Source organism: Aspergillus karnatakaensis, assembly GCF_047715665.1.
Source record: "Aspergillus karnatakaensis strain CBS 102800 unplaced genomic scaffold BJY04scaffold_1, whole genome shotgun sequence".
Taxonomy (NCBI): domain Eukaryota; kingdom Fungi; phylum Ascomycota; class Eurotiomycetes; order Eurotiales; family Aspergillaceae; genus Aspergillus; species Aspergillus karnatakaensis.
This window is the reverse complement of record NW_027395713.1, coordinates 508,296-533,298: the sequence shown is the minus strand read 5'-3', so window position 1 is coordinate 533,298 and position 25,003 is coordinate 508,296. Positions and strand designations below refer to the sequence as shown.

The window sequence follows — 25,003 nt, the reverse complement described above, 5'->3', positions numbered from 1 at the left end:
CTGGCGGTGGCGGCACTTTTTTGCTAGCTACAACCACCAACAATTTGGGCTTACGACAGCATCTCTAGCATCCGTTTTGGATTTCCTTCTTTGTTAATTCTGGGAACTAAATCTGATCCTGTTATCTCATCAACTAGAATTCTGCCTATTTTACCATTTAGACCATGGTCATCTCTGCGGATATATATTTCCTACTCCAGCTCCATCCAAAGTCGCAGATACCCAACATCGACTGATTCTATTACTTTCTGACACCATACAATGCCTTGACCTCCGACAAAGACCGAAGTGAAGAAACACTGAAACCATTTGGAGAAAAGGCTTGGGATTTGGAGCTTGGGGATTTGGAGATTGGACATAAACCTGGGGATCTGGAGAAGCCGACTCTCGGTTATATGGAATAACCGAACAATATGGCCCTCGCTGTGCACCTTCTGATATCGCCTTCAGCGAAATCGGAGAGTGAGCCAAAGGAAAGATCATTATAAACTAGTCTTAACCTCTCAGCAGCTTTTGTTTCGACCATACAACCTACCAATACGCATTGACGATGTTCGCCCGACTGCCTTGTCCCCGCTTTACAAAACAGCCAAGTATATCGGGATGCGTACGGCGCTTTTCACAGTCCACTATTCGTAGGACGATTAGACAAGGTCCGTTGGCTGGAGTCACAGTCGTCAGTCTTGAGCAGGCAATTGCTGCCCCGTTTTGTACCCGGCAACTAGCAGACTTGGGTGCGCGGGTGATCAAGGTCGAACGACCGGGTGTAGGAGACTTTGCGAGACAATATGACACTCGAGCGAACGGGCTTGCGTCGCATTTTGTCTGGACCAATCGATCGAAAGAGAGCATTGCACTGGATGTCAAGAAGCCTGAGGATCATGCTGTCCTGATGCGCTTGGTTGGCAAGGCAGATGTTCTTGTGCAGAATCTCGCGCCGGGAGCAAGTGCAAGGCTAGGTCTTTCTTTTGAGGCTCTGAAGAAGACGCACCCGTCGTTGATTGTCTGTGACATTTCGGGATATGGACAGGACGGTCCGTACCGGGACAAGAAGGCGTACGATCTTCTCGTCCAGAGTGAAGCGGGTATGCTCGCTGTCACCGGCACAGGCCAGGAGCCGGCTAAAGTCGGTATCTCGATTGCGGATATCTCAGCTGGCATGTATGCCTACAGTAACATTTTAGCTGCATTGCTGCAGCGCGCAAAAACCGGCCATGGGAGTCACATTGACATCTCTATGCTGGAATGCATGGTCGAATGGATGGGCTTCCCGATGTACTATGCTTATAATGGCGCCCCCGGCCCCGTGCCCGCCGGGGCATCCCACGCCTCCATCTACCCATACGGACCGTTCGAGACCGGCGATGGATCAGTAATGCTGGGAATTCAGAACGAGCGAGAATGGGCCAACTTCTGCACACTCGTACTTAACCAGCCTGATCTGACGACAGACGCCCGCTTCGCAAACAACTCGCTCCGTACGCAGAACCGCGATGCTCTCAAAAAAATTATAATCAAGTCGTTCGCCGATATAACTTCAGAGGAAGCCGGACGTCGACTCGACAAGGCGGCTATTGCGAATGCCAATGTGAATGATTTGCAGGGAGTGTGGGAACATGCACAGCTCCGTGCTCGTGGGCGTTGGAGAGACGTGCAGACATCTGAAGGTGTTTTACCGGCTCTCCTCCCGCCTGGATTTGGCGCTGAGAATGGTGCGTTTGATGCGCGGATGGACCCTATCCCGAAGGTTGGCGAGCATAACGAGTCTATCATGGCGGAATTGGGTATTTCAAGGTAGAAGTTCGGCAGGATTCCAAGGTTATTTAGACCTTTAGACAGATATATGTATGTTTCAAAATGCGCATATGACGAAGAATGGCTATAAAACGTGTTAATCCATATCCATACAATCCGTGATGGTATACTCGGTTATCTCCGCTTACGTCCGGCGGTGTTTGTCTAAATCTGACACCACCTCAACTTGCCAGCTCTTCTCTCCAACCACACTATCGCATGTAAATCCTCCGAGACAACCTCACTTCTACACAGAATGGACCCTCCGCGAAACCGAAAACAGCGACGAGCAGCAGCAGCAGCATCGCAAACCGACTCCTTCGACCCCTCCGCGATTCCTCTCGCTCGACCTCCGCAGAATGACCGATCAAAACCACAAAAGGATGGAAAGACTCTGATGGACATAATTGCAGAGAAGCAAATTCAGTCCGGAGGACTGGGCTCAAAGAAAGGCCTCGAGACGAAATATGTGACCATCGACCCGCGGACAGGCGAGCTTTCTCCTTTCGACGAGTCAACTCTCTCAGCGTCCGGAGCTGCACAGGTGCAACAACGCATTCAAGAAGTCGAAACAGATGAGGAAGGGGAAGAAGAGACGGAAGATGACGAACCAATACCACCTCTTATCGACACCATCTTGCTCTCCGTCCCCTTGACCGTTCTACACCTGACACTGGGCTACCTGGCAGCCCACCAGTACGCACAAGAAATCGAGCTTAGCGCCCTCTTCCGCAACTCGTGCTTCGTCGCATTCCCGACTTTGACCCTCGTCATCCACCTTGCCCACGGACATATCATCTCCCTCCATCGAGGCCAAGCAGAGTCCGAGACCCTTTCGCTCATTCCATGGCACCCTGAGAAGCTGTCTTTTTCGTTCCTGCGGAAGCTTCTCTTTCCGCCGTCGTTGAAGACAATGGTTTTTCTCCCAGCAGCTGTTTTCCTTGGCAGCAAGCTTATGACGATGACGAATGAGGACACATACTATGCGGTCATGAAACAGGCGCCGGCTATTGGCACCCTGTGGGTTTGGTGTATCTTGGAGATATCAGTCGGAGCTGCTGTTCTTGGGGCACTGGGCCCATTGGCTTGGGGTATTTGGTGGAAGGGGTATGGCATCCTCTAGCTGGAGGCATGGGGACTACTGGTGACCCTCTCCAAGGCTGGAAGGCCAAACGCTTCCAGAGTACCTCGCTCACTGATCCCAGCACCAGGATCGTCGACATTTTGGGCCCTGCCCGCAGACCATTTGCTGGGGCTTGGTCATTTGGTCGCGCTCTTGCTTTGTCCATGACTCGGAGCTATGCACAGACAGCAGCTACCGCAAGTCTACATCAATGATCGACTCGAGTCTCCTGCCAGATATTGCTAATCAATCGCCGGTCATGGCTGCCCACTTCGTGGTCTATGTTGACCCTCAATGGCAACAGAATCCACAGCGCAGATGCGATGTCAAGCGTGCATGAACCGTGGAGTAGTGTCAGAAACCCAATGTCAGCCTGATTCTGCCAGTCTGTAGTTTTTTTTGAGTCAGTCAACTCTTTGTACAAACCCAGCTTCTGATCTAGCGCATATGCAGCATGCCTGATCAGGATGGAATTCCGGCCCCATTCGAGCAGGATCTCCGGTGAGCGGTCACGGTGAGGCGGGAAAAGCTCGGCGATGCCGGCTGCTGCGATAGCGCAGGGTCTGTTATACTTACACGTCCTTGGCATTGAAGTTGACTGGGATGCTGTTGCGAGACTAAATCCTGTATTATGCAGGCCCCCGTCAAGGAATCCACGAACATTGGAGGTCTGGGATTCATCCGAAAGACCAATCCTGGTAGATGCTCAACCCGATACTCCGGGAATGACGACCAGCCACTGCGAATCTGCAAAGCGAGAACGGTTAAGCTGTCGATCTTGGAGTCTAGCTCGGTTGCACCGTCACACGACGCTGGGCGCATACTTACTGTCGTTCCTGCACAGTGCTGCGGTGCATTGCATTTCGCGGCCCGTCCATTCCCTGCTGCTGCAGCCCATTAGTCTAACAATTCGTACGAGATCACCAAGGTGGCTTTCCCTAAATCTACCCAATCCCTGTAATTCATACGCCCATCTGCAGCCGACGCTTAAGTCGGCTGATAATTGAGGCTAAACCCCAAACCTGGGAAACCCAGCAAAGCCAAGGAAGGGCCTAGTCGACCGTGCAGATGGATTTTGCATGGCCGAAGTTTCTTCGCATACTTCGGCCGTCGCTCTGCCGATCCTGAATCCTGATCCTGCCTCTGAGCTAGATCCCGATCGCCCATCAATGATCAGACCCAGTCCCAGCGGGATGACAGCCGATGCCACGATGGCGTCTGCCCTGCTCAATCCGGAAGGACAAACACGCCGATCATCGTACTTTCGAGAAGCAAGCACCCCCAACACCAGGATCCCATCCAAGCCCGCCTTGATGTTCAATAACCCTCGGCATCTCGCCTTCACCCTTGACGCCAAGCGGTGGGCCCGATCTCCATCCAACGGGGTCGAACTGCATCGAGATTCGAGACCCGAGTCCAAAGTGAAACTCAACATCGCAAAGAAACTCCAGTCTCCAGCACCCGATCCGACTATTGAACACTAAACTCTAGTCTGTCTAACCCAGTCTGCAGCACGACTCACAGCATCACTTCCAGCCCCAGTGACCCAGAGCCAGAGGCCCCACCAGCGGACGACGGACAAAGACAGCATGCTTTCTCCGGCAACTCCGCATCGCATGTCTCGGTAGTTAGAACCTGGAGCACTGGGCGCATTGTGCACTGTGGACGGGATGACACCTGTGACCTGCTGGATCCTGCTGCTGCCCAACAACAACATCCTTGGATCGGATCGGCTGATCGACGCCGTGACGGCTGTACAACCATGGGTGGATTATGGGTTCAAGGTGGATGGATTCACCTTGCAGCTGCTCTTTGGATTCGCACAGACCTTGCTTTCCACGTTGGTGGTTCATTTTGCTCTATTTGTTGAGAGTCTTGAGGTCGGGAATGGTGAGAGGCACTTCATTTACCAATAGATTACCTGGGATGACGGAGTTGGAGATCCCTTTACAAGGACTTGGAATTCTCTTTTCCCTTTCTCTTTTTCTTTCTTTTTCTTCTCGAAAGTACCATTGCAAGTGAGGTTATACTAGACAGGACATACATTGCTCTGTTTGTACTCTGTACGCTCATGATTACATATCATCTCTTTCTGTCGCGAACATTTGCAGCTGTGGATCTCTGATCTCTGGTAGATTCCTGATTTAGGTACAATGAGGCTCCTACCTACTCGGGTATAGATCTCGACGCCGTAGATCTACCGCACCATCGTCTCCAAGCCCAAACCCCGTCCGTGCTGGCCAACAACTTCTGAAGCTATGAGGATAGGTTTCCTCGATGCCAACGTAAGCTACTGTCTCTACCTGACAGACCTAGTCAGGTCGGGCTATTGACACCATGCAAAACAATTGATTTGATCAGTGTGCTAGGAGGGAAAACTCTAGGCCCCCTCACTCCTAACCTTAAAGCCCTCAATCACAACCCTCAACACCCTCCCTACCTGCCCACTATTCAGGAAGAACTCGTAAGATTCCCCCTCAAACTCACTGAACAAGCTCACAAATTCCGCCCCAACAGGCGAGATAGGCAACTCGTCTCCAAGATCAGGCGTGTCGTCATCGTAGTCATGGTCGTATTTTGCCTCAGCGCCCGGAGGGAGTGCCCACTTGTGGTCGTCTATAAACACGTCGTTGGCTTCGAACTCGTCTTCGCTCGTGAGCTCGGACTCGGGGCCAAAGTCTATGTCGTCGAATGCGGTGTCCGCGGGGATGGAGTCTGTATATGTGTCGTCGTCTTCAGGAAACTCGCTGGACGACGTGTCTGATTCTGTTTCCTTAGGGACCAGTTCGTGCTGGGCCATGATAGCCTCCCGGTATGTTATGTAGAGCCGTTCTTGGGGTGTAATGTCCCGGTCGACGAATGATTGCAGGGTATCCTTTGCGGATGTACCAGGAGGTAATATGATTTCACAGTTGACCAAATGTAAGGTTTGCAGACTTGTCTCGGCACTCCAATCTAGCAAGTATACCTTAAGGAGCTCCTCCTTGAGTAAGAAGTTATCTAGCACGAGTGTACGCAGGTGCGGCAGAGCCGGGAAGTCAATACAAGTCAGAGACTCCTTTACTGTAGGTCTCAGCTCCAAGGTTCGTAGGTCTCTTGTGCTGGCGAGTAACAGCTTGAGAGCCGCCCACCAGTCCGGGGAAACATCGAAACAGAGACAAAGCCGCCGCAGTGAAGAAGATAGTTGACCCATTCGCTCAAGCTGCGTGTCAAACGAGGCGAGAGTCCCCATGTTGATTCCCCTGTAGCTTTGCCTAGCATATAACATTGGCCATTTACTCCATTGAGTTCCTACCGCTTCGAAGGAGAGACTCTGCAGGGAAATCCCCAAGGCACGGGACGCTGCTAAGAGTAAGAGCGGCGCTCGCTCCTGATGGGTGTGGAGAGCTTCCATCGTTGATGCCACCGAAGACATCCCTTCTACACCTGAATTGCCCTCGCTGACAATGCCCCTTACCAACGCCTCCAAGGCCGCCAACGCGGCGGCGCCGTCCGCGACTGGGACTGTGTGGTGATATTCTACCACAGCACCAAGCCGCGGAAGCCCTGAAGCAGTCCACGCCCTCATGGCGGGCGACTGGTAATAACTGAGACCGGACCGCGCAGGCAGGAACCTTGTCTGAGTGCGGGGACTGAACCCCGGCTCGTGCGCGAGATAAGCCCATTTCACCATGATCTCTGTGAGTACGACACTTTTAAGCCTAGAAAATCGGGGAAGAGCAGACAATAGTGCGACCAAGTCCGTGCCACTGGTTAGGGCATCGGCATACTCATTCATTAGTCGTTCAATGGCGGTCCGAGACTCATCGTCCTCGATATAATTCCCTTGATTATATCTTGGTTCGACGGTCACATCCCAGATCAGCTCCGTGACACAGGCGGCAATATGTGGGGTACTGGACATGGCTTCCAAAACGACCAGATCAGCCTTCCCTGCGGAGATGTAAGCCCGGCTGAAAAGGTGAGAGAGCGCCAGGACGGTCTCGTTCAATGATCTGCTTGTAAGGCGGAGGTCCTTTAGGGAAGCGCGAGGGAGGTAGCTCAGGATAGCATCCGCGCAGAGCGAGTTATCCATTAAGAGCATGAGTCCTCCCATGCTGGCGCTGCTCATGGTCGACATGTTCCCGGCCAATGGGTGTGGATGTATTAAAGGTGAGGATGAGGGTGAGGGCGAGGCCTATGAGCCTGGGCTGGGGATTAGCCCGAAGAGTCCAAGCACTCCAATGCTCTAGATACTCGGTAAATTGATTTAATTGATAAACGAGTTGTGGTTGTGCAGCAAGCAACATGGTGGTGTCTGTAGTGGTGGGGAGTGAGACGGAAGAAAGGAGTGGGGGAAGACGCCTCGAGTTCGTCGTCAGCTCCTGCTACCTACCTACCCTCAGCTGCTACCTATCCATCCCCACCAACACAGCAGCCTCATCTCGTCGCGTGAGAGTAGCATTTGGATGACAAAACTGTTGAGTTCCAACTCCCAGCTGCAGGAAACCGCATGACTCATTCGAACGTCGATAAGAAAAGCGCTATCACTCTCAATACGTACATGCAAGAACCCGTAATATATTGCATATGTAAAACAAATCTCAATTCATTGCGTATCTGGTATCAAGTGAGCGAACATGCTATGGCAAGCTTCGGCTATAGTGTAGTCTGGCTATCGCTATGCAAGGCAAAAGGAGTGACAAATAACATAGACAGGCAGGGTCGTATAAAAAAGCAAAGGGTCATCTCGATCGTCCCGTTCCCTGTAAGGTTCCCACCAACTAACGCCATAAAAAGCAAAAAAAGGACATGTAACAAGGATGCTCGATTTGGAAAAAAGACCATCTTGCTGCAGGTGCAGCTGTAGTGACTGGGGTACGCCAATCCACCCAATGAACGACAAGAAAAAAACAAAAAACAACAAAACAAAGACTCCAGACAATAGTACCACTGCCCAGAGCGGATACTCGACGTAAACGTAAATGATCCCAAAATCAATAATAGAGCGCCTCAAAAAAAAGCAAAGGGTCGAATCAGAGGTATCAAACCGTGATTCTGCCTCCATGCATGATTCCTACGCTTTGTAGGGTTGCACCGCGGAACCGGGCGAGCAGAGAACTGACGATCTCACGGTAGCTGTTCATCTGCGTGAGCTTGAATCGCTGAATCTTGCCACTGGCTGTGCGAGGAATTTCTTCCACGAAGACGATCCCGCCGTCGAGGGCTTTGTACGACGCAAGTTGGCGCCGACAGAAGGTGTACACTTCCTCCGAGGTCAGCCGAGATCCAGCCATGGTCTTGGATCTGACGACGAAGGCGCGGGGAACTTCGGTGCTGCCGTCTTTCGAGGTTACCCCTGTGACGGCGGCGTCTTCGATGCCCGGGTGCTTGAGGAGAATTGACTCGAGCTCTGCTGGGGCTACTTGCCACCTGTAGTCTCGTTAGCAATCATTTTCTTTCGGTTCAGGAAACAGGCATCATACCCTCGGACTTTGATGAGCTCCTTGGTTCGGCCAACAATAAAGTACAGCCCATTATTGACGTATGCCACGTCTCCAGTCCGGAACCAGCCCTGTGAATCTTTGGCATCGTCACGCCCCTTGTAGCACGTAAGCAATCCGGAGCCTCGCACGTACAGCTCTCCTGGCTTGTTGTCACTGGTAACAAGGTTGCCGTCAGCACCAACAAGGCGAATATCGTATCCTGAGAGGAGACTGCCAATGCTGCCGGCATTGCCAGGCACGCCATATCGGTTTTGAAAGACAACTCCAACTTCCGTCATCCCCCAGATTTGGCACGCGTAGGCGTCGTCGTGGAGAAGCTCTCGGAACTGCTGCATAGATGCACCATCAATCGGCGCACCCGCAACGCCGACGTACCGCAAGGATGAGAGGTAGTCGGTGACCGGCAATGTGGAGCGATTGAAAGCGTGAATCATCGCCGGAACCATGTATGTCTCCGTGATTTGATACTGATACACGGCTGCGACAAACTGAGCGACTTCGAAGCGGGACAGCACGTAGAGTGGCTGTCCATAGCGAATCGGGAAGATGTGCGTCCATAGAGCCCCAAAGAGATGGAACATAGGCAGTGACATTAGCCGGCTGACTGCATAGGGCACATCGTACTGAATGGTGAGATGCTGTGACACGATCGCGTGGTGCGACAGTAATGCTGCTTTCGGAAGACCTCCGGTACCACTAGTGGAGAACATCGCGGCCGGTGTTGACTTTGCGATCATCTCGTCATTGAATGTGATCCAGTCGTTTTCGCCGTATCCTAGGAGATTGGCGAAGTTCAGGTAGCTCTCATCTCCACTCTGCAGGAACGGAGCTGCTCCCGATCCGACAAGCTGTGCGATATGTTCTGTTGCCGAGTCGTCTAGAAGACAGACCTGGCTGGGCAACATGCCCTTGTTGGTGGAGACATTGAGGACCGTAGGTAGCGCCTCTCGGTTTGTGATGATGAGCTTGGGCTCGGCGAGTGTGAGAAGGTGCTCGAGCTCCTGAGGTTGACTTCGCGCATTTGATCCCATAAACACGCCGCCGGCTCCGATAACACTGAAGAACAGTGCGGGGTATATGATCTGCAGTGAGAAGAAAAGAAAAAGTCAATATACTGAATGAGGAAGGTAAACAAGAAAAAAAAAAGTGCGAAGGAAAATCAGGACTGTTGAGATGGAGAGGGGTCTCTTTTTTTTTTTTTGGGTAATATTGATGGCCATCACAAGCCTAGGTGCTCCATACTCACATTGTTTCCCAAGTGGACCAGCACACAGTCGCCCCTCTGCACATGATGAGCCTTCAAACCTGCGATCAGGGTTCGGACAAGAGTTCGGAATTGTCGAGCGCTGAAAGAAGAGGAGGGATTCTCGGCATCGATGAACAACGGCCTTTCTTCGTCGTAGGGGACAGGCCCTCGGAAGCAGAAGCTCAGCAGGTCAGTGTATACCTCGTGGCCATTATTGCCGTATTGGGGTCGCGCCAAGGACGACTCCCCAGAACCCATTCTCATGAGTTTGTTGAGCTATTAGTCAGGATTATGTGTTTGACAAAAGAGGTGGCCCAGCTAGAGCTAGGGCAAGGCGTGGGAGGATCTGGCTGTAGGGGGGGAGGGAGGTAGAAGTCGTCGAAGAGCGCAAGGGAAGTGGCAGATTGCTCGAACGATGGGACACCCCGGACTGATAAATAATTTGGCATTTTGCGGGTTTAGAAATCATGGATGCTGAATGTACGTATGAAATGCAGCAAGTAATTCCAGTTTCTGGGATGATTTGAATTGGAATTTGGAATCACTTCCGTATGCAATTTGCTTGAGCGCGTGGCGCAGGCCCTAATTCGCTGTGTCGCGCAGCGTACAATCAGTTCGCTCAGGCCAGCTCAGATTGGGTTGCTGATCCTGTTCGAGGTCCACCAGGACGCTTGCGCCTAACTCGCCGAATAACAATCGCCCTCGGTCACCGCTTCGGTTGAGATCAGAGTGGTGGAGTCACGATCCCAGCGAACATGTTCCCACCAGCAGTGCTATCGGACGGACCGGCGTCTCTGAAGGTTCACTCTAAGCTCAACCGAATCCAGCGCTTTGGGCAGAGATTGAGACTACCGAGGTACTGCAATCTCCTCATTCGCTCGCTCTGACTGCCTTCAGATCAATTCCTTCCTCGCCCGCGCCTCCACTTTCCTTCGGGGAAGAGCTGAATCGTGACTCCGTACTAGTAGTAAACACTGGAGCTGGAGGCCAGAAGCCAGGAGCTATCGAGTCTGAGCGCCCCGAGATCTACTCTGCGAACAAACAGCTTGACAAGTTGACAGCAAATAATCGCGATTGAAGCGGCCCGTGAACGTTTTCTTTCAAAATGTCCCCATCGTGCACTCTAACAGTACAACGACGTACTCTGTTAAGTCCCGACTTTCAATAAAGTGGCGTTTCTATTTACCCAAAACCCATAATGCACATGCACATGCTCCGTTGCGGCGCTGCCGGGCGCGCGTCTGCCAGGGCCCAGCGGTGCAGCGCTGCTTAGCTCGCAGATTCCCAGGAATCAGCGCGCGCGGCGCACAGCGGTGCAGCTCGCTGCAGCAAGGGCTTGACGCAGTACCCCGCCCGCGAAAATCGACAAGGAATAAGCGGGTGACAATAATGCCATTATTGATCCGCGTTGATCTAAGCACGTCGAGTCGTCGACGCCATCCTTCTAGCTGACATCCACCCCACTAACCTAGTTAAATCGGATAGTAGGTCCAGACAGTCGGTCTCGCCAGCAGCCACTGCCAATTACCAGCTGCCTCCCGGACTAAAAGCAAGAAATTGGTGGGCCCCGCAAAGTCTGTCTGCAGAATGCGTGAGTTTACAAAGGCCAAGGGAAGGGAGTCGTCGTACGTTGCATGCGACTCGAGGTAGCAACTCCTCCGGGACTCCACGATTTTAGGGTCCCCAACATTTTGGGCTCGCTGGAGTTCGGTGCAACCGATAATCGATTATCTCTTGACTTCTGCCTTTGTGATTCGGTGGGGCGATGCTCACGGACACTTGTGGCCACTGGCGAACGCCTTGGTCTGCTCGTGCTGCTGCTGCTCCTCTTGCTGTCGATCATTGACACCATCCCGCCTCGCTGGGCTGCCCGCATCAATCGGTGAAAAAAAGGCTATATCGACCATCCGACTCATCCCGCATCATCACGGGCAGACAACAGGCATTCGAGCGGGTCGGCTTCTTTCCCCCTCGTTTGGCACATCGTCCATTGGCTCTACAGTATTCCGTTTCTGGAGAATGTGCAGCCGAACGCCCTGGAGTGCTATATTGTGTTGCATGCTCATTGGTAAACATCATGTAGGACCATGCTTAGCGGACAAGGTTTCCGTGGGATAGTGCCATGCGGACATACACCGAACGCCTGGTGGCTGCGGCAATTTAGTTTCAAACTCCGTCGGATTTCAAGTCGAAAATTGAGTTCTTTGCTTTTCTTTTTTGCGTGGAAAAAAATAGTTTAAGTCGAGATAAGAAGGGTTGTGCCATGGTGGACCGTCTAGAGTGGGCCCACGATGCTGAAAAGAACGATGGGCCTAGGACACGGCTCAGAGCTCCGGCGAAGGTCAACACTCTTGGGAAAAGATCTTTTTACCCAAATCGAATGGCGTCATGACAGAGCATTCAAAAGACACATGCGTCCTTTGTGGTGGAGGTACACCCCAGTCGTTGTGGACTTGATCCTCTTCTCCAGTGTATGAGTGCAGGTCACTATACTTACCTTTCCTCCCACCCCACTGCTATACCCTTGATAAAGCATCGCCCTAACATCCTTTGACCCGGCACCTTGACCTAGCTTTTGCTTCACAGCAGCAATTGAGCAGTCATGTCCTGGAACGAGAAGACCGAGGAGGTTATTGTGACGAGGCCACCAACTGCGGTGTGCCCTCCAGAGAGTCCCAGTGAGGCAAGCTTCGTGAACATCGAAAAGTGTATCATCAAAGATGTCTCTGAGCTTATGCTCAACGACGACGCTTTATCCTTTGACCTCGAGGCGCAAAGATCCAAGAAGAGGCTGTTTGCTCCGGTGCGGTATACACTCCTCAACATATACCGCCGGTTATTCACCCTCGTCTTCCTCGCCAACATTGGAGTCTTCATATATGTTATGGTGTCAGACCGGAAGCTGCTGGCGCTCGTCAACGCATCAGCGGCGAACTTGCTTGCCTGTGGTCTTGCGAGGCAGCCTTTGGTTGTGAACACAATCTTTGTCACGGTCTGCTCAATACCGAGATCTGCTCCGCTGTGGATGCGCCGCATTGCATCAAAGGTGTACCATTATGGTGGTGTTCACAGTGGCTGCGGTGTAGCCTCACTCATTTGGTACTTGGGCTTCATCGGCGAGTTCTCTCGCCAGGCCTGGTCTCCTTCCGGTGGCGTATCGCCTTTCTCAGCGGCACCAATCGTCCTGGCGTACATCATCTTGGCCCTGCTATTCACCATTATCATCGTCGCCTACCCGAAATTTCGATTCAAGAGGCACGATTATTTCGAACTTACCCATCGCTTCTGTGGATGGCTCATCGTGGCCCTCTTCGTGATCCTCCTAATGGTCTTCGTGCATGAGGCCTCCGCGGCCGAGGGCCGCTCAATGGGTCGCTTCCTGATCGAATTGCCCGCATTCTGGTTCCTCATGGTCGTTGTGGTTGCCATAGTGCATCCCTGGCTTCTCCTCCGCAAGGTCAAAGTCACCCCCGAATACCTCTCCCCTCATGCCGTCCGCCTCCACTTCGACCACACAGAAACCACGTTTGGCAAGGGCATCCAACTCTCCAAACACCCACTGCAAGACTGGCACGGCTTCGCCACATTCCCCGACGCCGATGGCGACGGGAAAACCTTCTCTGCCCTCATCTCGAAAGCGGGCGACTGGACCGCCGCAACAATAAAAGACCAGCCGAAGCACCTCTGGAAACGCGGCGTCCTCATCTACGGCTTTGCGTACGCCATGAGGGTATACAAACGTGTTGTCGTCGTCACGACAGGATCCGGAATCGGACCCTGCCTTTCCTTCCTCGGCGACGAAAATCGCCCCGACCTCCGCGTCATCTGGCAAACACGAGCACCGAAGCGAACATACGGCAAGCAAGTTCTGAACCTCGTTGGCAGGATGGACCGCAACCCAGTGATCATCGACACGAACTCATCAGGCCGCCTCGACATGATTCCATTGATCTGCCAGATCGCGAAAGAACATAACGCGGAGGCGATTTGTGTTATCAGCAATCCGTTTGTGACCAAGAAGGTGGTGTTTGAGCTCGAGAAGATCGGGATCCCGGCTTACGGGCCGATTTTCGATTCATGATTGATGTTTAATGATGAATAATGGTTTGTTTTTGATCTTGCATTTGCATTTGGGTCTTGTAGTTAATTGAAGGGATATGTTTGATGAAGATGAAGTTGGAAGATGGAGTTGATCTCCATGTCGTGAGTGAGGGGTAGTGTCCGGGGTGCAGTGTCATTTTTGGCTCCCAACCACCAACATCTCCAAGACAAAATTCTCAAATGCACAACAGGACAGCGCCGGAAAGAAAAGAGCGAGCTCTACTTATTCGCTGCGTTTTATTAGAAAGCTGAGATGGAAAAAGTAACTTGGTCCTCAGTTAATAATCCTATCTACCCTATCCAACTCCAACCAACTCCCGCGTCTAGTCTGATCGATCTGCAGACTGCGTCAAGCAAACAAATCTATCAGTACAGTAGAAATTAGAAAGGCAGTGTTTCTGCAGCAGGTTGAAAAGGGACAAGTGCATGTTGGGTACGCAGTCCTATTTCCAATATAAAAATAATAAATACAAGTGCAAGGCTGGCTACCTTGCCTTGCTTTTACGTTTTTAGGTGTCAAATGAGTAACTATAGAAAACAGAGTATTTAACTTAGCGTATGGATTAGAATTATGTCCTTACTATGTACTTGGTTTGGTATGTTGGTATGTTATCCCACTATTAAGCAATACAGTTCAAGTATATCATGAATCATGCCGACAGCGGCGGCCGAATAGAAGAAAAGAAAGGTAACACAAAGAAGTAACAGAAAGAGACGGTATGTCTGTAGGGTATCATGCAAACAGATTGTCCACCCAATGCAGAATTTCAGAGAGGAGACCTCGAGAACGCCCAAATTGAAGAAACCTGAAGAGTGCGCAAGTGAACTTTTTTTCGCAGTCGGTATTAGTCTCGGGGAAACGAGAAGGTCGGGTGATTGGATTCAAACAAATGGAAAGAGCTTTTGTACTAATGTCTGGAACTGTGTCATCGTGTTCATAAAGTCGTAAAGTCGTACGGCCGAAGCCTTTGAGTGGAATAGAATGGTTTAAGACGACTGCGAGTGCGCAGATGGAGCTCGGTTTCGGCTTCCGAGTTCGAGTGGCTCAGGTCCAGTAGTCAAGTCGTCGGTCGTTAGCCTGGTTCGTCCGCGTGTAGAAGACTGGGTGGAAGAAGAATCGAGTCGGAGAGAATCTAGGCGTTCCAAGTCTTCGTAGTCTGGCGACGGGATAGGTGACGGAAGAGGGGACCCATGGTAGTCCTCCATGGTGCAGCCTCCAAGCATGGTGTAACCCGGAGGGCTGTCGGGGACGTCTTCATACACAGGAGGCATTTCCTCATCCCAGCTGATACCGAGCCCGCTTCGCTCGGTGACGTGTAGGTTGAACTGCATGCGCAGAACGCGTGCTGCACCGGTAGGTGTAATAAGCCTGGTATTTCTGTTGGGACAGAACTCCTCAGCCACGATAAGTTCAATAACGAGGTTGTGCTTGGCTTCCAATCCGTTCGAGGCTTCGAGGTCGCAAACTGGGTTTGAGGTAGGGTTGATGTTCGCTTCGAATTCCATGCTGATCTCGCCTCCAGCGGTATCGAAGTCGGTCTTCCAGCCATCCTTCTCCTCGTTGTGTCCAATGATTCGGGTCTCTTGATGAAGGACCCCCTTCCCCTCACCACCGATCTTGTGCATGTGCTTGGGGCAGGCCGCGGAGACGATCTTCTGGTGTTCCTCAATCCGCCACATCATTTTGCGCAGCCGCCAGCGGGTTTGAGTTTCCTCGCCCTTATCCAAAACTCCGCTCAAGGTCATCTGAACCGGGAATGTGCCGATGGGATGGACGACAGATGGAAGGACGATCCGGCCCGTCAAGTTAGTAGGAGGGAAAATGCGGATTGAAGACTTGTCGTTGCTGGGAAGAATGGCACGCTTCATGTGGAGTGGCATCATGAAATTGTAATCTTCGCCGTTGGTGCTGTGCCCGTGTGCTTGCAGGAAGTATTCAACTTGTCCAAGGGAACCGTTGCACGACGCTGGTAGGTTTCCGGGGAATAGATAGCTGAAAGGAAAGTCGTGGTCTCCAGTCTTGAGAGCAAGAGGTTCGGTCAGGAAGTTCCAGTGATTCAATTCCTCGGTGCGGGAGGCACAGCCAGGGCAATCCCTCGATACCGGCTTCTTGGTGGTCCTCTTGACCATGAGATGCATATCGAACTTGTCCAAGGTAACCATGCCAGGCATTTCGGGAATCGTCACTCTGAGACGGCCAGAGAATAAAGCACCAGTCGAGTTGGCGGGTGTTCCGTAGCAGACGAGTGGCGGCGACTCCACGATGACATCGAGTTTAGCTGAAGTTGCGGCATCATTGTGGATGGAACGCTCCTTTGAGCGAGCGGCGCGTCCGTGACTGCGGCGCTTCTCCTTGTTGTGATCACGATAGGTGTGAATAAAGTGGTCCATCGAAAAGGATAGGCGGCGCTCTGGCGAGTTTGGCCTGGAGCCGTGGGAACTATGCTTCTTGGAAGGCATGTTGGCGTTGGTGTTAGCAACCTCGTTCACGGAGGACGTAGAGGAGGAGTTGGAGTGAGGAAAGATCGAGTGGTGGGTGACAGAAGGCCGGACGAGGCTGGAAAGAAGGCGGCCCGGCATCGTGAATGCTGTCGAGTCGAGACTCTCTATAACAAAACAAATGTGTGGATGGAAATGGAGGAAATGAATTGGCCTTGAACTCTATGTAGTTCCCTTGGAGTGCAGGCTAAGCAGCCAAGGCAGTGACACTATGTGTTGTGTTGCAGTGTTGCTTAGGTGAAGTGTAGCAGGCGCATTCCCTTGAGTGATGATGCGTATAGTAGCTGGTCCTAGTAGTGGCAAGCGCGGGGTGTATAGAACACAGGAGGTAGATGGATTCTTGAAGAAAGCAGTCGAGAAGGAAAAAAATGGATGAACCAGAAAAGCGGACGAGGCGTTGCCTTTGAATGAGTCTTCCACCTCCCACTACTTGCTCTAGTGACTCCTTGCTACTGAATTTTCTTTCTAGGAGATTCCCACATGTAACAGGTACGAATTTTTCTTGGTCTGGCCACCTCAAAACGGACAATAAAAGCAGTCAAATTGTGGGGCCCTGTAGGGAAGAAGCGTCATTGTGGAGTGTATCACTTTTTACCGGGCCTTTTCCGTACGTGACAATACGGCTTGGCAATCCTCTCCTCCTCCGAGGAGATTCTGGAGATGCTGGCGTCGAGTCTCAGGACTCGAGAGCTCGCTTGTGGCTGCTGTCAATAGCTAGCTATAGAGTTTGATAACCATGGCAGCTGAGGCGCACTGATATCTCAATGATTGGATCTGAGATCGTGGTGCCAGACATCGATGAAGGATGTCCATCTACTACTGGTCAAACCAAGCTAGCATTGCGACATGTTCATGATACGAGTCGTACGCGTACATCAAAGCATAGTATTTGATAAATAGTACCTTGGAGACACTAGAGCATGAAGCACAATGCAATGCATGTTCTGAGAAAGCGCACTCAACCAGGCCGTGCGCGATGACTCACCAGGACAACCAACGGAAGTATGGGATTGTTGGAGTACCATACTAGTATTGCGTGCTCAACCAACAATCATGTCGGCATGAAGAGCCGCGCAGCACGCAAGTTGGCTCCTGCTCGGGATGTTCGATCTGGACAGTGGATGTTGAGCCTTCTGACAAATGCTCCTAGGATCACTCTCTCGAGTCCGTGCTGGATGATCTTCGAATGGTGTCATATGCTTGCAGGAATCATGAACACGCTAGGAAGGGGAACTGGCGCCCGTCGGCTTCTAGCCACTTCGCCGGTCTTGGTACGATTGGATAATTCTATACAAACGTTTGATCTGGATGACACGGCAACGCATCATCTGCGCTAACTGGAGCAGGTAGCTGACGAAGCGAATATAGCTACCCAAGGGAAGTATAGTCCAAACAGATCGAGAGTCTGGCTGTGGCAGATCTCGTAATTCTTAGAATGCGGAGTGGTGTCTCATAGTCATGGCGCCTGACTTGCACTCTGGTCGCTCTTCTCAGCACAGGTCAGCTGCCGTCATCCAGCCATCACGTGGCGGAATCAGGTCCCTGAATTGACGCCTTAGACAGCGGTCTGGCGAAATTTCAGCCTGTACGATCGGTGACCGGCACAGTTACAGGCACGTACGGTACAATACCGCTAAAAAGAAGACGCTAGTTGGAGATCCTTTAAAATTGAAAGCCAGGGAGGGGCACCTTGATGGAATTTTTCTCTGGCACATGGTGCAACATCGTCTTATGGTGGTCTAAAATAATAAAATCCCCTCTTCACGACCCACAATACGAGCAAAATAAGAAGGAGAAAGCGGAGGAGTCTTTTGCTACGGAGTACCATGTCCAAACTTCAAGGAAGAAATTTCCACCTCCCACAAGGTGTCCCCTCCATCCCCTCTTATTAGCCTTTCCCTTTCCAAGGAAGACGGACGGACTTCCGTAGTGGTGTGTTGACTGCGCTGTCTCCTTCAAACTGCCTTGTTCGGCTAAGCTCTGACAAGACCCTGTCCAACTCGTCCATCAAATCACCGCTGTCTGCCATCCGAGCGCCATGTTTCCCCCGCACTGCAAGGAATTTTAGTCCGTTGCGGGGGGGAATTGCATCATCTGGCCTCGCTTGCACGGGTTGTGGCTGCCGGTCATCCGCTGAAAAAGCAAGCAGAAGTAGAATGTGAAAGTGAAGTCTGATATCTCGAAGATTGAAGGTATAAACTCCAACTGTACAAGATCAGATAAAATCACGAAGGAAGTGTTCTAGACAACAGCTGTCAACCAGAAAAGGCCCTTTTTTGGGAAATTCTGACGAATGAGGACCACCAGCGGCACGGTCATTACCTAACAGAATCCAAGCCATTGGAGCATGGGGGAACAATTGACAAACGACAGCTTGAATTGAGCCCATGATGTGGTTTTAGCTTATTCTCAGATCATCAAAGCTTTCTGCTTGCCGTTCCGATCGGGACCTGGTGAGGTTGACCGTCGGAGAACTCCTCAGCTGAGGGTTCAAACTTCGAGTCTCACAACATCATGCCATCCAACCGCCTGGGCAGCGACTGGATTCTCCGGTGGAGACCTCAGGTAGCATTTAGTCATCTCGGGATTAAACAGAGCCATCGGAGGACTCAGCCGACCAGCCTTACCTACATGGCAATCTTCTTCCAGCCGGAACATGTTACCATTCGGAGTCTGTATCCGCTAACCTAAGGCACCAAGGCTTCTGACCCGGACCGGCTTCCGGCCTTCTTTCGAGAATTCCATGGCGGCGGGTTTCGCCGTCCGCCTAAATTTGTTCCCTCTTTCGCATTGCGCAATTGTTCACGGTTTTCTATCGCTGCTCCTGACTCGTCGGCGCTGCCGAGATGGAGGTACTGGGTCACCGACACTCTTAATTCTTCGGAAACAATCTGGAACCATCCACTGTGGACTCTTTTTTTATGGAGCAGACACAAGTTTCTCAGGGAACTGCGACTCTGTGAGTAATAGTGCCATACTACTGAAGATATTTACTGAGTTTACTCTGACATTCTCCGGCGATATGCGACAGCAACCGTCGTCAGCTCCATATATCATTACGAGACGGAGCTGCCATCTCATCTGAAATTGCGCCAGGGGTCCTCCGTCTATACAAACCCACAAGGTTTGCAGAACCAGGCAGTCGATGGCGAGATCAACTGCCATTGGCCTTTCCGCGGGAAACCCTGCTAGCGGCGGCTTCTCCCACCATTCTCCGTGAAAATTGTGAAGGCGAGGCGTTCCTGACAAGAAATCGCAACCTATGGCCCGGGCTCGTGATGAAAAGCATGTCTGCCCGGGCTGTTTGAGGTTGGCTTTATGAAGCAATAGCGTCCTTACTCGTGATACTTCTAGAAACTCTTGGCATTGCGCCCAGCGCCGAGAAAGTCTCGAATATATTCGACACCGTCTTGGGGTCGAGACTTTCTCCGTAGTCCTCCCCGGTGCTGCATCGGCCATTGATGCGAGAGGACGTACGGCTCGGGGTGCAGTCCGCTGCATCTACTCCGGATCTAAGGCTCCCCTGTGTTACAACCCTACAGGTATACTGGTCATACTTTCGCTGGCTTGCTATAAATACTATTGCGACGCGCGGCGAAGAAACATGACGAAGGCATTATGTCTCGGGTGAGACTATATTTGGATGCTCAGTAATCAGCCCACGCCACAACAGAAGGGCTTCAAAGTTCGCTCTCATCTCAAGTCATTCGGCTTGCCATGGCTCAGAAGTTCACTGTCTTATTTCGTCCTGAGCCGCGAGTGGCAGACTATCACAATATATACGCGCCTGAACGCCCAAGAGTATCTTTCAACCTACGATATGCTACGGGTCTTCAGTCAAGCCTACGCCGCACACCCTCCTTATATCTTGATGAGCGTATACACTACCCGTGACTTGAAGTGGGGCTTGCCGCTTGTTTAGCCGCTGCGCACTCTATCCAGGACTGTCTTTACCCCTCATCCTCGCGACCCCTGATGTATCGGCATCAAAATATTAGATGGACGCTGTACAACACTCGATACCCTTGTAGACAGGCCATTGAAGCCCTAATTGAAGGCTTGAAAGGCCCACAACCCTACAGACGACATGGAATACCTATTTTGCTCCATGCCGACGTACGCACCTCTTAACATCCAAAGGAGGTACAGATAGCAAGGAGAATGACGACGGTTGATCTCTCCATACAATCCTAAAAGCCTCTGTCCGTGATGCCTTCTATGAAATACAAATTTTAACCTAGACAAAGTTACATAAACGCCAGTGGCGGCTTCGATCTGTGCATTATCAAGAAGCAGGCCAGCTTCAGGGCCTCTAGGTCCATGCGCATGGCATGTGTCTAATGGGCTGCCTAAGGAGGTGAGTCTCTCCACTAGCAATTCAAGCCAGAATGGAGATCTAGACATAATCTGTCTGTTGTAGCAGGATCTTCCCTTCGTGACAATGCAAATATATAATGTATATCTCGGTTGATAATGCTAGCGTTCATTCTAATAGTTTACATACCTAGAGCTGGCTGTGCCTCCTTTGGCCTCAACTCCTAGCCGCACGCTATCCTGGTACTCCAATGGAACTCAAACTCGACATTCGCAGATCAGTTCCTGGGCTTTGATAGGTGGCCTTTGAAGCGAAGATAAGCATTTCCTGCAACTTCATTTGGCTCCGGTCGGTGATGCCATAACCCCGCAATCGTAGCATCATATAACGTCTCCAACACAACTCCACCGACCTTTTCCTGTTCTCCTTCCCTCCTCTTTCTCACACAAGCCCTCCTCAGAATCATCAAAATGTCCCATCTCGAAGCTGCAAGCCTATATGACGTGAAAGGGCTCGTCGCCGTCATCACTGGCGGCGGAAGCGGTATTTCCCCTCATCACTACCCCACTCTATACATACCTCCCCGAGAAGAACTACACCAAGAGCAACACTAACATGATGAAACACAGGCCTCGGCCGCACGATGGCCCTAACCCTCGCAGCAAACGGCGCCTCCAAGATCTTCATCCTGGGTCGCCGGGAAGCATCTCTCCAAGAAACAATCTCGCTCGCCCCTGCCGATAAACAAAGCACCATCGTCGCCGTTCCCGCCGACGTCTCTTCCCAATCTTCCCTCGAAGAAGCATACAACACCATCTCATCGCAAACAACTCACGTCGACACCCTAATCGTGAACTCAGGCATCCTCGGCCCGCCCGCAAAGATCAAAACCAAAGACGACGGCTCCCTCCCGAGCATCGAAGAGCTCAAGGAGTATCTCTGGGGTATCCCCATGGAGGAATTCAACAAGGTCTTTGAAGTCAACACAACAGGCGCCTACTACACCGCAATCGCCTTCCTCCCTTTACTCTCAGCAGCGAACAAGCGCCGCCCCGCACCAGAGAAAAACGTTCTTTCGGCCCCATTGGCACAAATCATAATCACCTCCTCCATTGCAGGATTTAGCCGCCGCGTCCCTTTCGATTTTGCATACAATCTCTCCAAATCAGCTGTCAACCACCTGATCAAGATCTTAGCTACGAGTCTGGCAGATTACCAGATCCGGGTTAACGGTATCGCGCCGGGGTTGTATCAGAGCGAGATGACGACGGGGAATAATTTCCAAGAAGGTGATCGCGGGGTAAGTGATGGGAGCTTTGAGAAGGAGTTGATTCCAATGACCAGGGCCGGCGGCGAGGAGGATATTGCGGGGTTGGTGCTTTGGATGACGAGTCGCGTGGGGGGATATTTGAATGGAAATATCACGGTTACGGATGGGGGGAGACTGAGTATTCTGCCAAATGTCTATTGATTTTCTCTTGCGTCTAGAGATTGTCCACAATGGATTCTAAATGGAATAGTCACCAAGAAAGAGTAGATATAGAGAAGACATAATTGGGTAGAACACACAGCGCTCCGCTATCTCTTCCAGACTGAACTCGACTTCATAATATAGCAGCAAATTCCACTCTCAAGCTCCTCATGAGCCTATCAATCCAACCGGACCCCAGTACCTACGCCCCCAACAACGAGAAACAGGCCTCAAGCGTCAACGGAAGTTCCAGACTTCCCAAATCAGAAAACAAATCACCACTATCAGCACGAGTAGAGCCCCCAACAGACGTCGGCTCTTCTTCTTCTTCTTTTTCTTCTCCTTCTCCTTCTTGCTGCACCTTCATCCCCTCTGCACCTCCACCATAGGCAAAGCCAGAGAATCCCCCGAGAATCCTCCCAGGCCCAAAGAAGAAGTTCTCCATCCCTTCCATCCAGACAGGCGTAGCCTCTACCTCTTCTTCTACCTCCATCTGTCCTAGTCCCAGCCCCCGCTCTAGTCCCCAACCAAAACAGTTTTCAGAGCCCGAAAGCCTCGAGCCAGCGCAGCTCTCCCCTCTAACTCTCGACATTGGGCCTACACGCGTCTCGGTCGCCTCGTAGAGGATACTTGTTTCTCGTGCCGAGTCGCGCGGGATGGACATTGAGGCGTCGATGTAGCGGAGTAGCTGGGTGTATTGCTGGAGGGGGAGGGAGAAGATGTTGTTTCTGTTGCTGTGGGTGTGGGTATCATGAGATGTCGTGTTCACTGGGACGGGCGTGATCTGAAGGATTTTGGAGAGCCAGATTGCGCGGCTGGCGAGGTTTGAGAGTCTGGTTGTTGGGAAGCGGAGGGATAGGGAGTGGTTGATTGCGGTGAAGAGGGGGAGTGGGTTTTTGGTTTGCGGTGGCTTTGGGTTTGGGTTTGGGATGGTGCCTGTGGATGTGGATTGGCTGGTTATGCTTAGGAGGATGAAGGGGGTTGTTGTGTATGCGGCTCTGCATTGCGAGCAGGTGAGCAGATGAGGAGAACTGACGGTGGTATACTTGCTTACATGCTGATTGGGAGCTTGTCGATTGCTTTGATGGTGATGAGGTGCCCGACTTTGTCTGCTATGGAAGAGATTGCGGCGGCGAGCTCGCTGCGGCAGGAATCCAGGTTCTGGAGGTACCTTGTTGTGGAGTCGACCATCTCATTGAGGACTAAACATACGCGGTTGCAGAGAGCAACACGAGCGGATCTATAGACGGTGAGCCTCTTGTCATCACTTGTTACAAAGAAATCAGATCTTACTGGTAGTAAATGCAAAGCAAACCCGAAAAGAGAGGTACGGCCGAGTGCAATGCAAAGTTCCTCCCCTCCATATAAACCATCCAATCGAGCTCCCAGAGCAAGAGGGCCGACTTTGCAGTTTCCAACCCAGCGAGAGCAACCCTAGGACTGTCCATTCGGGCCATCACCTTGGGCTCTGGATAAGCCATTGTAACTAATTCTGTTACCGCCGTGACGAACTGGCATAGGCTGATTAGTAAATCGAACAAAGCGGCCTTGATTTCAGGCTTGTAGGCCCTCGAGCCAAAAGCCTCATCATTGAACTCCTCCTTCGTGAACATTTCTGGATAGAGATGACTATCTGCCGCCGTGATCTGGATCGAGCGCCGCATTCCAAGCGATATGATCCGGTCTCGAATCAGACAGGACCACCAGAGGCGTTTCATCTCAGACTTGGTCGCTTTTGCTGTCTTTGCGTGGCGAATGGCGATGCGGAGCCAATCTGAGTTGGCATTGACTTCGGAGTCGGAGCTGTAGTATGTCAGTAGAAGAGTTGCTCGTGCGATGGTCAGTGGATCCTTTTCGACGGTGCTGTTGTATAATTGCTTCCATATGGTCAGTACGGAGTTCTCCCCTGATATAAGTGTAGAAACACCTTAGCCTTTTGGTACAGATCATCCCTGGCGTCAAGCAGAGAGTCGTATCCGCATCGCCTGGCTACTTCGATGGGCAAAAACTGCCGCTATTAGCTTTAGATCTCGTAACCGGTCAAAGCACCCACGCAGCTTGCAGCAAACATCATTGCGCGAAGCAAGAATAGAGAAATCTGCATCCCACTCCTGCCATCACCACGATAGGCGCGCCAAAACGCCGCCTCGTCTAGCACAGGAGTGAACGGATGGAGGTAGAGAAAGTAGTGGCGGACGAAAACATCCACCTCGGACGTATTCGGTAGACTTAGACACGCCTGCGCCTCTAAGAAGAATATCTTTGCCGAATCGACCGACTCAACTTCAAGAGGTTGAATAAATGAGTAATATGCGCATGGGAGGTATACTCCGTGATTCCGTTTCGAGAGGGCCGCGTTGGGGCCGCGTGGCGAGGATGTTTTGGATATCTCTGCTAGTGCTTGTGCACGTTTAAGAGATACTTGTTTCTGACGATCTCGCCCGCCAGAAAAGGCCTGACATGGGTGCGTGTCGAGGCGGCAGTTTGTGCAGGGGAAGCCGGTTAGGGTTGCGTCGCAGCGGACTTTGCGCGAGTGGCATCGCTGGCATGCTCGCGCGGCGCGTTTGATACGGCGATATCCTTCAACTCGAGAAGGCGTCGCCATTTTGAAGTCTTTGTATAGGAAATTGTTTCTGCTTTCTTGCAAGACTCGGGGTACCGACTACAATAGCTACAAATGGAATTGGGGAGAGCCCCACATCCTACCGAATGCCGAGAGGAAGGCCAATCGGATCCATGTCAGCAAAGCTATATTTGACGGTTGTATAGCTTCAAACTGCACTGATGTGTTGGAGCTGGTACCGTACGAAACACAGCTCCGCGGGAGACGCCATCGGGTTTGAGGGAGTAGGGTAGTTAACCCCCACCGTGCCCTTCAGTTCCCGTAGTATTTGGATGGCTGCCCCCCTCTAGCCCATTCTCGAAAATGGCAGTGGTTAGTAGTAGTAGTAGTAGTAGTAGTAGTAGT

At 51.7% G+C, this 25,003-nt stretch overlaps 10 protein-coding genes across 10 annotated transcripts; 4 read left to right on the top strand and 6 right to left on the bottom strand.

Moving 5' to 3' along the window:
• The first annotated feature begins 401 nt into the window (after nucleotides 1–401).
• Nucleotides 402–1,941, top strand: BJY04DRAFT_2307 (CaiB/BaiF CoA transferase family protein). The gene has a single exon (XM_073719349.1). The coding sequence runs from the start codon at nucleotides 551–553 to the stop codon at nucleotides 1,796–1,798; it is 1,248 nt and encodes a 415-aa protein (XP_073577241.1). The 5' UTR covers nucleotides 402–550; the 3' UTR covers nucleotides 1,799–1,941.
• On the top strand, nucleotides 1,940–3,021 carry BJY04DRAFT_2306 (uncharacterized protein). The gene has a single exon (XM_073719328.1). It carries the CDS (start codon nucleotides 2,051–2,053, stop codon nucleotides 2,915–2,917), a length of 867 nt encoding a protein of 288 aa, XP_073577240.1. The 5' UTR covers nucleotides 1,940–2,050; the 3' UTR covers nucleotides 2,918–3,021.
• Nucleotides 3,022–5,297: 2,276 nt separating this feature from the next.
• Nucleotides 5,298–7,028, bottom strand: BJY04DRAFT_212459 (uncharacterized protein; the record flags this gene model as incomplete). Its single annotated transcript, XM_073714593.1, has 1 exon — nucleotides 5,298–7,028. One exon carries the CDS (start codon nucleotides 7,026–7,028, stop codon nucleotides 5,298–5,300), a length of 1,731 nt encoding a protein of 576 aa, XP_073577239.1.
• A 488-nt stretch (nucleotides 7,029–7,516) lies between these two features.
• Nucleotides 7,517–10,024, bottom strand: afeA (adenylate-forming enzyme AfeA). The gene is made up of 3 exons (XM_073709399.1): nucleotides 9,650–10,024; nucleotides 8,383–9,485; nucleotides 7,517–8,329 (listed from the first exon to the last, which is right to left on the bottom strand). Exons 1-3 carry the CDS (start codon nucleotides 9,911–9,913, stop codon nucleotides 7,942–7,944), a joined length of 1,755 nt encoding a protein of 584 aa, XP_073577238.1. The 5' UTR covers nucleotides 9,914–10,024; the 3' UTR covers nucleotides 7,517–7,941.
• A 2,227-nt stretch (nucleotides 10,025–12,251) lies between these two features.
• BJY04DRAFT_212457 (integral membrane protein TmpA) lies at nucleotides 12,252–13,730 on the top strand (the record flags this gene model as incomplete). Its single annotated transcript, XM_073714592.1, has 1 exon — nucleotides 12,252–13,730. One exon carries the CDS (start codon nucleotides 12,252–12,254, stop codon nucleotides 13,728–13,730), a length of 1,479 nt encoding a protein of 492 aa, XP_073577237.1.
• A 535-nt stretch (nucleotides 13,731–14,265) lies between these two features.
• Nucleotides 14,266–16,493, bottom strand: BJY04DRAFT_2163 (alpha-arrestin). The gene is made up of 2 exons (XM_073715706.1): nucleotides 14,660–16,493; nucleotides 14,266–14,576 (listed from the first exon to the last, which is right to left on the bottom strand). Exon 1 carries the CDS (start codon nucleotides 16,328–16,330, stop codon nucleotides 14,738–14,740), a length of 1,593 nt encoding a protein of 530 aa, XP_073577236.1. The 5' UTR covers nucleotides 16,331–16,493; the 3' UTR covers nucleotides 14,266–14,576; nucleotides 14,660–14,737.
• Nucleotides 16,494–18,787: 2,294 nt separating this feature from the next.
• On the bottom strand, nucleotides 18,788–19,858 carry BJY04DRAFT_2158 (uncharacterized protein). Its single transcript, XM_073715567.1, has 2 exons — nucleotides 19,259–19,858; nucleotides 18,788–19,206 (listed from the first exon to the last, which is right to left on the bottom strand). Exons 1-2 carry the CDS (start codon nucleotides 19,748–19,750, stop codon nucleotides 18,937–18,939), a joined length of 762 nt encoding a protein of 253 aa, XP_073577235.1. The 5' UTR covers nucleotides 19,751–19,858; the 3' UTR covers nucleotides 18,788–18,936.
• Nucleotides 19,859–20,219: 361 nt separating this feature from the next.
• Nucleotides 20,220–20,930, bottom strand: BJY04DRAFT_2156 (uncharacterized protein). Its single transcript, XM_073715513.1, has one exon. It carries the CDS (start codon nucleotides 20,651–20,653, stop codon nucleotides 20,297–20,299), a length of 357 nt encoding a protein of 118 aa, XP_073577234.1. The 5' UTR covers nucleotides 20,654–20,930; the 3' UTR covers nucleotides 20,220–20,296.
• BJY04DRAFT_2212 (SDR family NAD(P)-dependent oxidoreductase) lies at nucleotides 20,514–22,120 on the top strand. Its single transcript, XM_073717046.1, has 3 exons — nucleotides 20,514–20,606; nucleotides 20,758–21,107; nucleotides 21,194–22,120. The coding sequence occupies exons 2-3, from the start codon at nucleotides 21,035–21,037 to the stop codon at nucleotides 22,033–22,035; spliced, it is 915 nt and encodes a 304-aa protein (XP_073577233.1). The 5' UTR covers nucleotides 20,514–20,606; nucleotides 20,758–21,034; the 3' UTR covers nucleotides 22,036–22,120.
• A 117-nt stretch (nucleotides 22,121–22,237) lies between these two features.
• On the bottom strand, nucleotides 22,238–24,640 carry BJY04DRAFT_212454 (Zn(II)2Cys6 transcription factor; the record flags this gene model as incomplete). Its single annotated transcript, XM_073714591.1, has 5 exons — nucleotides 22,238–23,033; nucleotides 23,090–23,275; nucleotides 23,329–23,912; nucleotides 23,963–24,043; nucleotides 24,089–24,640. The coding sequence occupies 5 exons, from the start codon at nucleotides 24,638–24,640 to the stop codon at nucleotides 22,238–22,240; spliced, it is 2,199 nt and encodes a 732-aa protein (XP_073577232.1).
• Nucleotides 24,641–25,003: the final 363 nt, after the last annotated feature.

What these genes read in the sequence shown, in the direction of transcription:
- BJY04DRAFT_2306 (XM_073719328.1), top strand. Translation starts at nt 2,051, where the DNA reads ATGGACCCTCCGCGAAACCGAAAACAGCGACGAGCAGCAGCAGCAGCA.
- BJY04DRAFT_2158 (XM_073715567.1), bottom strand. Translation starts at nt 19,750, where the DNA reads ATGCAGCGGACTGCACCCCGAGCCGTACGTCCTCTCGCATCAATGGCC. An exon ending in GTCGCATATCGCCGGAGAAT is followed by an intron (nt 19,207 to 19,258) that starts GTCAGAGTAAAC and finishes TATTACTCACAG; the next exon opens with AGTCGCAGTTCCCTGAGAAA.
- BJY04DRAFT_2307 (XM_073719349.1), top strand. Translation starts at nt 551, where the DNA reads ATGTTCGCCCGACTGCCTTGTCCCCGCTTTACAAAACAGCCAAGTATA.
- BJY04DRAFT_2156 (XM_073715513.1), bottom strand. Translation starts at nt 20,653, where the DNA reads ATGTCTAGATCTCCATTCTGGCTTGAATTGCTAGTGGAGAGACTCACC.
- BJY04DRAFT_2163 (XM_073715706.1), bottom strand. Translation starts at nt 16,330, where the DNA reads ATGCCGGGCCGCCTTCTTTCCAGCCTCGTCCGGCCTTCTGTCACCCAC.
- BJY04DRAFT_2212 (XM_073717046.1), top strand. Translation starts at nt 21,035, where the DNA reads ATGTCCCATCTCGAAGCTGCAAGCCTATATGACGTGAAAGGGCTCGTC. An exon ending in CATCACTGGCGGCGGAAGCG is followed by an intron (nt 21,108 to 21,193) that starts GTATTTCCCCTC and finishes GATGAAACACAG; the next exon opens with GCCTCGGCCGCACGATGGCC.
- afeA (XM_073709399.1), bottom strand. Translation starts at nt 9,913, where the DNA reads ATGAGAATGGGTTCTGGGGAGTCGTCCTTGGCGCGACCCCAATACGGC. An exon ending in TGGTCCACTTGGGAAACAAT is followed by an intron (nt 9,486 to 9,649) that starts GTGAGTATGGAG and finishes TTCTCACTGCAG; the next exon opens with ATCATATACCCCGCACTGTT. An exon ending in GAGCTCATCAAAGTCCGAGG is followed by an intron (nt 8,330 to 8,382) that starts GTATGATGCCTG and finishes ACGAGACTACAG; the next exon opens with GTGGCAAGTAGCCCCAGCAG.